We start from the raw sequence: 12,224 nt of genomic DNA on the forward strand, positions 1-12,224 counted from the left end.
CAAGCCAAAACCAATTCTATAAGAACTATGGCTTAAACGATAAAGGCTCTCTCTCTCTCTCTCTCTCTCTCTCTCTCTCTCTCTCTCTCTCTCTCTTTCTCTTCAGAGCTACATTTCTAACAGGAGAAACCAGATGGAAAATTTCTACACTAATTCAAATTTTAAATGATGTTAGATGTATATTTCAGTGGCATTTAGAGGTACAAAACGGTCAACAGTTCCTTTAAGCAATGGACCAACTAGTGCCCTCCAATCTCCTGTGATTCTTGCATAAAATCTCATTTAAAAACATCTTTAGATAAATAAATTCTAAATTTTCTAACAAAACACTTCTTGTCTTTCTCTGATTTCTTTCTTCTCTATTGTTCTTTCCAAGTCCTCAGATCGCACCCTTTCTTCAGAATTGAGCCACCTTAAGCCTTGTCTAGCCACTCTGAACCTCAATTTACTTTCTTATCAAACTAGATACTAGTAGAAAATTAATATCAATATTAATTACAGTTAATCACTAGCCTTAGCTCATATCTTCTCATCTCTCTTCCTATAAGACCCGAAACTAATAGTTTCAGTTCTCATGCATTTTCTGCTTTATATGTATACATGTTTCATATGTATATGGATATCTATCTACCTACCTAATTTTACATATCTTTGGTTATATGTCCTCAAAAGCTTGGGCATTCAAACTTCTGTTTAATATTCACTCATCTTATGACTACTTATAATTCTTTCACTTAGCTGTCTTAATAAATTTCTATAATAATTTTATACTTATGATATGATTTACTCTTCACAAAATCCCCTCTTCTCACTTGTCTCATTTTATTGGCAACCCTTGTGAAGTAGTCAGGAAAAAAAAATTATGTTTGTTTTAAAAATATATATTGTTATAATCTTAAGAACCAAAAATGGGTTCCCAAACTCGAACAGCTAGGGACCATCTGAAATCTAAGAATGTGAGTCATCTTATTCGTGGCCTACTGTTCTTTCCATTGCCATCTTCTCTATCAAAGAATAAATGTTCTCCATACATCCAGTGACCCTTCATTGTAGATAATGTCACATTGCTAGGGTGACAAAATGACTCCACAATGTGGTGATGGACTTTTAGAAGCTTCTATAACTTTTTATTACTGAAACCTAACACCAAAGAGCCAAGAAAATAGTCAACTGCTCCTATTAGAATATAATTGATTGGTGATTAGATAATGCTTGCTTTTCATACTTAGTCTTTTGATATTTTAGCAGCTCTTTTCTTCCTTCATCATCATCATTATCATCATCAACAGCATCAAATATGAATACATATGGCTGAATTAATAATTTTAGTTCATATTAGATCAGAATTTTTAAAATAAGCATCATTTTCTATATTAATGACTTACATAGTTAAAAATTCTTTGGATGTCTCTCTGCCTGCAGAACTGTATTTCTTATACTCAAGTGAAGAAAGAAATATTCCGGTAATGAATATTGTTTTTATTTATACTTCCATTGAAAAAGAGCATAGAATCTGCTAGAATTTCTTAAATTTGGGTTCTTACATATCACCTGAAACATGTTTTTACTACATATCTAATCATAAATTCAGGAATATTTACTAAAGTCCTACTACAGGCCAGATAGTGTTTTAGGTGCTGAAATTATAGGAGTTATCAAAATTAATGCACATTTCTGCTCTTGTTGAGTGAACATTCACAAAATAAATATAATACTGAGAAAAAGAGACTCCTCAAAGAAGCCTGGATGTTCAAAGTTTCAAACAGTTGATATTATTCCATATTGCCTAGTAAATACATGATTAAATGAATAAGTTCCTAAGGTTATTTTTAATCAAATTTAAGTAAAAGGCTTTAGGCACAAAAGAAAACTACATCTGAGTTATTAATATACACATCAATCTATCCAATTTTATAATTCTTTGTCAAGTAAGGGGTTATCCCATTTCTTCTTTCTTATTGAATAAAGTAGTGCGTTAAAATGATGAGCATGATTAAATTTAATTGAATCCTTTTTTATACATGTAATTTCACCTTCCATCTTAATTTGTATTGCTTTAAAAAAACAGAAAGATGCTATGTAATCACAGCCAATGACATTTGTTCAGATATGTTAACCATTTGACATGTTTACTTGAATACACGCAGAGAGAAAAGTTGAGGCTTCTTAGAAAAAAATGTCATCTTCTTATACACTGTCCAACTTCTTTGTTTGAGGATATTTAAATATATTTTAATACATCTAACTGAAAGATACAAAAGATATTAAAATTTCCTTAAACATCTACAGCAATGATTTTTAAATTAGGAAATTATTTTTGAATACAGAATTTAAATTACCAAAGAGCCAAATTATAATGATGACTGCTGAGCGTTAGGAGATACTTATTTGCTGAGGAGATGTGAAATCATAAGGAAATTCATATTTATTTTCAGTGAACTATAGATAAGATTTTTCATTTAATGTTACCTTGATATTGTGGGTTCAATTAAAGAGCCAGTTCTCATTTTCAGTTGGTCAAGTTCAGATCTCAGTTTTTCAATTTCTTCTGCTAATCTTTCCTAAATATTGAAAAGGTGTTACTCAGATCATAGTCATATGCCAAAAATAACAACATTTAGTTATGATAAACCAAGTTTTAATGTCTTTTTTCAAAGGGAAAAATGATAAAAATATATTTTTAAAGTTTATTAGACATGATAGTAAAATATGCCTGAATTTTACCATTGTAATAAAATAGAAACAACAGAAATCAATAAAAAGTATCTACATTCCCTAGCTTTCACTAATTCTAACTTTGCAAATTTATGGGAATATTTAAATCATCACTAATTATGGAGTTATTACTTCAAAATTCAGAGTAGCAAACATATTCAATGTTAAAAATAAACAAAAGTCTAATATATGGAGTAAGTTAAAAATGTCATTATTTTATGAGTGTTGAAGGACATATAGGTAAAATAAGATTGAATGAAAAGAATCAGCAAAATATCATCACATCACCTTAAGAAGAAAAGTTAATAATCCAATTTTTAGATAAATATTGGTAGAATTATTACACTTATTTGTGCTTCTGATAATATTCTCAGATTGGTATGATACATTATAGTCTATAAATTTATGAAGATAGGGGCTGACTTACAGCTCTTAGTTTAAAGCTCATGAAAACTCTTAATGTTGTTTTAGTTATTATAACTTTTATATCGACATAAATGTTCAAATGCGTCCTTCAGATTTTCCATAGTTGTTTTCTCCTTCCTAGTGCCCAGTATTTTTAATTTTATTTGATTCATATATTTTTCCCACCACTTATGTCAATGTAGCCTTTGCCATGTTTCCCCTACCTGTCCCCCCTTTTCCCAACCATGCTACTCTATGTTCTTTTACATTTTTTTCACGAGCTATTTTAACAGACTCAACCTCTTCCCACTTACTCTTCTGCTACTTATATCATTTAAAACCATATGGATGATCAAATAAATGCTTTGCTTAGAACAGTCAAGGATTCCTTGTTTATGCTTTGAAGTCTTCCTGACCTTCTCAGAGCTAACCTCCAGTATTTCCACGTGCTCTGCTAACTGTGAAGAATGGTTTCTGCTCTTCAGAAAACCTGACAAGCACTAATCCTTCAGATCCCTGTTCAAACACAGATGTAAGATGGAAGATTCCCTTTACCATCTTTCACCTCTTGTGCCCCAATCCCAATACTCTGCTGGGTTATGTATGCTTCTGCTAAAACCTCTCAGTGTCCACTGTGCTTTTCCTCTATCACTCTTTTTCCTCTGCAGTTAACAAATTTTACCACATGTGTTTTCCTGATAGCCATCTATCTCCTTAGTGAACTGGAGGTCTGAGACAGTTTTGACTTATTTAATATTTTACCCCAACAGCTAGCATATGGTGAATAAATAGTTGTATGTAAGACTTGGTTTATAAGTATTATTGGATACAATAAATAATATTAATTTAAAAATAAAATGATTAACTGATTTATTCATTATTTCAGAAAAAATGAATTGACTACCTCTTGGATGTCAGGCACCTAAGATGTACAGTACAATTGCAAACTCAATTTACAATCTATTGTAAAAGAAAAACAAAAACAAAGTAGGACTCATAAGTGTGCACAGCATACTGTTAGGAAAAAAATAGATGAGTCATGGAAGGGTTTTTCAATGATAACAAGGTATCTGAGGAAAGATCTAGAGGAAAAAAAGATTACAAAATGTGGAAATATCTTTGGAAAAGTCATTGCAAAAAGAAACCAGAGTAAGTGAAAATGTCACTTAGTAAACATATATTTGATGATGCAGAGGACAAAAATCCCATGTGAGTTAGTTGGACAGATTACAGAGAAAGAAGGATTTGAGGTAGATTTAGATAACTAAGATTGCAGGATTTGGAAACAGTAGTTCTGAAAGACATTCTAAATGATTTTAAACTTTGGCTTTTACTCTGAGTGAGACATGAAACAACAGTAGGATTTTTGAGAAGTGACACAATGATTTTGGTTTTTAAAATACACTGTTGAATGAGATTGGAAGGCAAGAAAGAAAAAAATCATTAGGAACTTTCTAGAAATATATGCAGAGTAGCCTTGTATAAGGATGGTCTTTGGGGAAAAAATGGATGGATTTTGACTGGACTTTGGTGTTAGAACTGACAGGATTTGCCAATTACATTGGATAAGGAGTATGAGATAAACACAGAGGTCAAATATAACCTCAAGTTTTTTTAAATGTTCATCTCTTTTATTAGCCTGTGTTTGCAGCACATCTTCATTGCATATGTATCTGTTTCGGGGCACTGAAATAGATAGATAGATAGATAGATAGATAGATAGATAGATAGATAGATCTAGATAGATAGATAAAGATATATAATACCTTCATGAATTTTGATCCTTTTTACCTCTCTTCCTACCCTTCCACCTCCCACCCCAACCTGTTCTCCATTTCCAACAAGTTTGCCTTGTTGTTTCTTATCATTTTTCCTTTGTCTATTTACTTATTTGTATTTTAAGTTTATCACATAAGAAGAACTCTGAAATATTTAACTTTCTGGAAAATGGAACTTGAGAACATGAAGTTATGTAAAATAAGTCAGGAACTCTAAGTGTTTTAACCTTAGTAATGGAAAGAAAGAAGTAATAGTTGCAATTTTCTTGACAAGACCACAGGTTAAATGGTGTTGGTACTTTTTTGGGGGGAGGAAGTGATGTGATAATTTGACAGTTATAGGTGTTCAATAAGAGATATTCAGCTGGCACTCCTGTATATGAACTCCCTTGTGGGAGAAAACCCAGCAGCTGAATCTCAATACATAGATGGCATTCAAATCCATGAGATCAGATAAGCTCATCAGGAGCTGATCAGAGAGAAGAAATCCAAAGAAAATTCTAGAACTTCACATTTTAAAGCTACAGATGAAAAGGAAGATGTTATGCATACAAAGATTGGACTATGATTATAGTTAGTTGAGTGGGTATTTGGGCAATTTTAGATACGCTAAGGTGTGCCACAGAATGATAATGAAGGGGAGAAGTGAGGTATGATCTGGGATTACCTTGTCTGGAGATCGACACAAACAAGAATGCACAGCACAGAATGATTCATATTGCTAGTGGCTTAGGTAGACTGTTGAAACTATAAAGTTTGGGTAGGTGGTGGGGGAGTTGGTTCTGGGGAACTTTCCAGGAGCACACAGAGCTTTAAATAATAAAACACTGCATAACAAGATCAAGTCCAAAATTCATAATCTGGTCAAACTTATATTTCCAAACATATACCAGTCAACAAATTTCTCATAATTTCTCTACTAGATCATGTTTATATTTTTCTATGGATTGACTCCATCTTTATGAGTAACGTCCTGCTCTTGCTTATTTATTAAGATTGCATTTGTCCTTAAGGACATTTTAGTAATGTCTCCTCTGTGTAAGCTTTCTTAACTAATCCAGAAAGAATTAGACACTATCTTCTAGGTACCACAATATCTTGCTCTAGTAGACCTATTTATTAGGAGATTGTGAACATTTTATCTGAGGACTCAAATGATTATTTTTAAAAGCTAGCATCATAATTTGTTGCACCCAACAGAGATAAATGTGTAACTGTTTTGAATTCTCCTTATACTTTCATGTTTCCTAGTACCTTCTTTATGTTATACTGTTGCCAGATCCTCCTCCTTCCATACCTCTGTTTCTTTCTTTCTCTCTGCTCTCATTTCCCCCTTCTGCCCTCCCTCTTTTCTTCCTCATACCCACTCTCCTCTCTCTCCATTCTTTTTATCGCTTGTTAGACACACAATTACAGAACACTTACTAAATTTGCTATTTTATTTTATTGAAATAATGAAATAAGACTCATGAAGTAAGAAAAGACATTAACAATTACAGCTATTAAAAAGACATATTAACAATTACAGCTATTATAATTTCACTATCTGGTCTTGATCTTCTTCTTCTGACACATTTTCTACAGAAGGAATAACAGATTCCTGCCCACTTGTTGCCAATTACTATTTAAGATATCACTCACTATTCGCCCCTCGCCCTACCAAACACTTGTGATCATGCTGTTTGCATTATGTTGAAAGGCTCACAGCACAATGCAACCTTAATTCTTCAGGCAAGTCTTACCTCCCTGAATCCTGCACACCCCAGCAGTGCATACTGATTGTTTCCCTGTTTCTTATTATCTACCTCATTCCTCTAGCACTTGGTATCCATTAGCCTGCACCTTCATGAGATCATGAAATTGTGTTATTTCTCCTCAATTAGTTTTTTCAAGTATTTTGGAATTAAGATCATGTTTGCAAATATATAACATAACGCTATTCTCATAAATAATACATATCTAATACACATTCATCAGTGTGAAATAGAAAAATGGTCAAAAATGTTTCCATAATACCTTATCATGTAAAGATTCTTCAAGATTCTTTCTGAAAGTTTCTGATTCTTGGATTAAAACATTCTATAGAAAAAAAAACAAATTATAAATTAATGAAAAAATTTTAAATATGTAGATTAATATTTTATCACTCAATGGGTTTCCCTTGAGTTCTTCCTTGGTTTTATGATAATCAAATTTTAATGGGATCTTTAAACATGATACTTCAGCTTTTTCAGAAATACATTATTTAAGAGGGGAATGATACAGTGCAACACTTGAATGGATAAATGGTATAAATATTACCTTTCAAGCTATTTTGCATCCTTCTTCTCAGATAACTTTTTAAATGAGAATTAATTAGGTTTTACTTCAATGAGAAATAGAACAAGATAAATATTGGCCAGGAATGTAAAGAATTCAGATTAACACATTTTTTTTTTATTATCGAAAGAAAGATGAAATCATCACATATTTCTAAGAGTTCATTTTCTAGAAATCCATTTCCAATGCAGAATAAATAATTCTAATAACACTTTAATTATTAGAGAAATAAAAATGAAATTCTAACTATTTAAAAAGTAGCATTATATCAGGAAGACATGTGAAAATACCACAAAAGTATTGTTACTGTTAAAATACTTTTATTTCTCTTATAGTACTACAAAGTATGATTAAAATAATCCATTCTGTTCAAATTCATACAGTAAAATTAAATCAATAATGTCATAATTGAATAGCAGCCATAAAAGTGGAGTTGTGTGGATAGAAAGATGCCTTATTTTTTTTAACAGGTAAATTAATCAAAGTATCTTAACATTTCATTAAAACATTTTCCCTATTTTGGTTTATTTTATGTGTTAGAGGGAAATGTCTAGCTAAAGTACTTGTTGCCGTTCAACCTAAATTTCCACAATGATTTTTCCACCTGAGTTTTAGCTCCTGCCTTTGTTTATGCTCTGGAATTGGCAGCCAGCCCCATAACTCTTGCTTGTGTGATAGCTGCCAAATATCAATGAGACATATGTAATTGTGAATCAAATTTGCAGACTGCACAGGGGCACTTTTTCTGAAACAATGCAGCTGAAACTATTGGCTTCCTAAATCTTTCAGTGGTATTGACAATAGTTCATTGGTGATATAAACTCACTCATACTTTTGTTTTAGACTGCAGCGTGTATCAGTCATTTAAAACATATGGATTGTTGAAAGCAAGTCCCTCCACTCCTAAATATTAATTTTTGTCTTTTAACTCCTTTTTACATTTGTGGAAAAGATAATTGAAATACTTATCACAAAAGTATAGCACATTTTAATACATTGGCTTCATATGAACATGCTTGTATGAAAGATTTGTGCGTCATGCAGCCTTTTTTATTCATTTAAAAATTACCGTTATATTTTTTACATAATCTTTTAACTTCCAAGATTGTATCAGGCATGTTTAGGGCTGGAAAGTGTAGCTCTGTGGAAGAGCACTTGCCTAGCATGTAGGAAATCTTGGGTTTGATCCTCAGCACCTCCCATAAACACACACAATAAAAAAAATGTATCAGGCATTTTTAAAAACTGCTTAATTAATCATCTATCCAAAACAATGATTGCAGCAGTGTGAAAAATAAACACAATCATAAGAGAACTGCTTAATATTGATGCAATTCTACCCCTTGTCATTTTACCTTCTCTTCTAGAGCAGCCATTCTTTCCTTCAAATGCAGCTGTAAGCGTTCATTGGATTCAGTCAGAAGTCTGTCCACAGTATCGGACAATCTTTTATTATGCTCTTCATTCATCTTCTCTCTTTGCCTAGCCTTACAATTAAGAAAAAGTAATATAAATATGACATGAAAAACTACTTAAGAACTGTTCAAGTTTGTCTTTATAATTTTTCTAGTTTCAAATTGGGTTTAATTTTCTGTTTTGATTAAATTGATAGAAACTATTTTTCTTTAAAATACATAAACCATATCCATAAGATTTTAAATAAAACACATAATCAAGAACATTTTTCTTCTTCTATGTAGTTGTAAAATCATAAACTGATGATGGGATGGCTTTTAGTGTACATACTCTTTGAAGTTCTTGATTCTTTTCCTCAAGTTGACCTTCTAGATGTCTCATACGCTCTTCAATATTTCCATGTCTTTCTTCAGCCTGTTAAGAAATATGAAGAGTGCACCTGAAATATAACATGTGTTTAAATCTGTTTTTCTAAATAAATTGAAATAAAATGTAAAGCAAGCTACTACCAACTGCAAACAGTTTTCAAAAAATAAACTATTTTTAAACAGGCAGCTGAACAGCATTGCTTGAAATGTGTCAGCTACAAAGGCCTGTTACATCCAAGCATCAGCAAAACATTGGAGTTATTTATGAGCAATGAAATCAGCCAAATGTAACATGCAGACTGTGCATGGTTTGAACACAAACCTGCCATTGTCCAATCTTAAGCTCCTGAAGCACTGAACTGCACAGATGGTTGATTATCAATAAATAAAAGTAACATAATTTTTATAAATGAAAAGAAAAACTTAGATGGATTCTATTTAGCAATAGAAAGTAAAGTCCAGTAGGACTACCTTCCTACGTATGGAGATCATTTCTTGTAGTTTAGCTTCCATAACATATTGATAATCATCAGATGAGGTAGAAGAGGTTGGATCAGACTAACAAGTCAAGGAAAAGGAGAGGGACAAAATTGAAAAATCAGAACTAAAGACACTGACACTGAACAAAACATAGCACAGAATGCTTAAAATAAAAGTGTGACAGCAAATTTAATACTTTAATAGACAGAATTTTATGTAGAAAAACTACACTGATATCTGGTGAACATAATGCAGTGGATGGTTTTAAATGAAACATGATATGCTAAAATAAAAAGCTGTCAACCTAAAATATGGAAAGTTAGTGATGGCTGGCAATGAAAGACTATTCCAGAATGAATGAAAGCAATTCTGAATAAGTCATGTAATAACTGGAATTATGGGAAACCAAACACTAGAATATGTCTCTGATAGATTGTGAAAAATTTTGTATTTTTGGTTTGTTTGCTTATCATATTACTTAAACAGTGGAAGTGTATTTCAATGTTGAACAGTGTGTTAGGCAATGCCTTGAGTGCAATAGATTTGGAGCTTATCATGAACCCTACCACATAAACCAGAGAAAAAGCTAAGCTGTAAGGTTAATTGTTATGAGTCATCCTCAATTCAAGCAGGATTGAGTTTCCTCAGCAACAGTAGCCAGTTTAATTTAGGGTCACCAAATGTATATTATGGTCATCAATTTAATTGCCTAGTCTCAGATATAAATTTAATTTGAGACTTTAAATTAAAAGTCTTCAAATTATCAAGGTGACAATAATACCGTGAAGACAAGAAAATTTATTGGTGAACTTTCCTAAATGGAACCAAGGACCATTCTATAATTATTTCTTTATTGATTTGTTGCTATGGAAACAGAATGCTGTAGTGCCCTAAAGTGAGTAAGTACCACAGAGTTGCTGTGAGCTAATGTTTGTCCATTGCTAGGGTTAGTTACATGTCTTGGAAGTGGAAGTGTTAACACATGTGACATTGCTGATTGCTGAATTGTATTAGTATGCTCTGCACAAATTACATATAAAGTTACACAAACATTTTAATCACAATTGTAAGCTATTATAACACTAGAACAATCCTATGTCAGGTCTACAGATTTTAACTGCAGATCACATTTGTCACATTTTAAAACTTAATTCTAAAACAGTAAATCTTACTTTATACTAATATAGGACTATTACTATATAATTCAGTAACCAAAAAGAAATCATAACTTATTCATGCATCATTTCATACACATTAATATAATTTATGAAATAAACACAAATTTAATCTATAAGATAAATGTTTAATACTTCAAATTTGGTACTTTATGTAATGTATAACTCAACATTTACAATTTATAGCATTGTCCTTTTGATAATCTTATTTCATGAATATATAAATCAAATAACCAAATTCTTTTCCTATATCCTCAATAAATTTTCAAGCAGAAACAAAACAGAAAACTACCATGGTCCCTAAAAGCAATGAAATGATTATATAATATGATTCATAACTTTTAATTCAGCTATATTCTCGGAAGAATACAACTAATACTTGAAAAATTTGAAATTATATAATCTAAATTTATAAAAGTATCTTAATAAAAGTATATTTCAAGATATATTATGTAAAGGTACAAATCTCCAGTGATGAATGTCATTATACTGTATACTTAAAATGTACCAATAAAATTAATTTAAATATAAGTATTAAAATTAATCAAGTGACTGATTAAAGATAGTCAAGACATGAAAATTTCAACTTTTCAAACTATCTCTTCAAAAACATAAGTTTTGAAGGTCCTTAAAACTGCTATTTGATTCTGTCTTAACTACTGAAAATACACCACACATTGTAAAAATTCACATCAGATATAGAACAAGAATCTTGTCATTTCTAAATTATTATGTTATTGCTGATTTTTTTTATTGGTACTAAAAATGAATGAAATACCTCATAAAATTCAAGATGAATTATGTTCTTGCTGAGGAAAATATGCATTTTAATTAAAGAAGTCGATATAACAAATCATGATTGGGAGCTCAAAATGATCTTTAATGGTTAATTTGTATAAACTTGCCAAACAGAAAGTTTAGCTTTATCCAAAGATATCCATAATTATAAATTTATAAAAGTCTTAAATGAATTTTGTCTGCATGCAAAATACACACACACACAGACACAGACATATGCATACACACACATACACACTAGAAGATAAGAAAATATTCAACTGAAGAGTAAATATAAACATCATTTCTAAATAATTCTGTGAAGACTTTTTAATCAACTCTATTGATTATATTCAGCATAGCCTTATAAAAACTATAATTGTAACAACTGGAGTAGATACAAAGAGCACAAAGGAACAGTCTGCTATTTTTCATTTATATTTCCTGAAGGGAAACTGCATTTATCTTGGCTTCACTTTAATGTGATATAGGAAAATTACAAGCTGAAATTTTAAAAAATTGCAGGCAGAAATGACTTTGATAAAAGTTTGATTACAGTCAGAAGTGGAGAAGAAATTTAACTTAAAAAGATGACTTAAGAAGAAGAGTGAATTAGGTGGCTGATAATAAAATGTGCTTTATACACCCATATATGCCAAATGAAATGGCGAGGAGTTAAAAATATCATTCAAAATACAGAAGTGGGATGCTTAGGTTTTAACATAAGCAGAAATATTTTCTACTTCGGTGAGTAATCAAAAGGGAAAGAAGTAGAAAAATGTTATAATGCT

At 31.2% G+C, this 12,224-nt stretch overlaps 1 protein-coding gene across 35 annotated transcripts in view; it reads right to left on the reverse strand.

Annotated features, from left to right (window-relative positions):
- The window catches only part of Ppfia2 (PPFI scaffold protein A2), a 482,684-nt gene that overhangs the window by 80,088 nt on the left and 390,372 nt on the right, over positions 1-12,224 (reverse strand). For 20 of the 35 annotated variants that reach the window (XR_015443500.1, XM_087192543.1, XM_087192527.1 and 17 more), the window contains 5 exons: positions 9,473-9,559; positions 8,964-9,047; positions 8,573-8,704; positions 6,915-6,977; positions 2,470-2,561 (listed from right to left, as the gene is read on the reverse strand). Coding sequence is in view for 34 of the 35 variants with exons in the window: in XM_087192543.1 (XP_087048669.1) it covers positions 2,470-2,561; positions 6,915-6,977; positions 8,573-8,704; positions 8,964-9,047; positions 9,473-9,559 (458 nt within the window). In the remaining variant the exon portion in view is untranslated. The remainder of the gene's footprint in view (positions 1-2,469; positions 2,562-6,914; positions 6,978-8,572; positions 8,705-8,963; positions 9,048-9,472; positions 9,560-12,224) is intronic. The other 15 variants (XM_021246547.2, XM_013066573.3, XM_021246549.2 and 12 more) reach the window with 1 other exon arrangement.

The sequence above is a fragment of the Heterocephalus glaber genome, unplaced genomic scaffold, assembly GCF_053883595.1.
Source record: "Heterocephalus glaber isolate CG9 unplaced genomic scaffold, H.glaber_assembly_v1.0 deba00001572, whole genome shotgun sequence".
Classification (NCBI taxonomy): Eukaryota; Metazoa; Chordata; class Mammalia; order Rodentia; family Bathyergidae; genus Heterocephalus; species Heterocephalus glaber.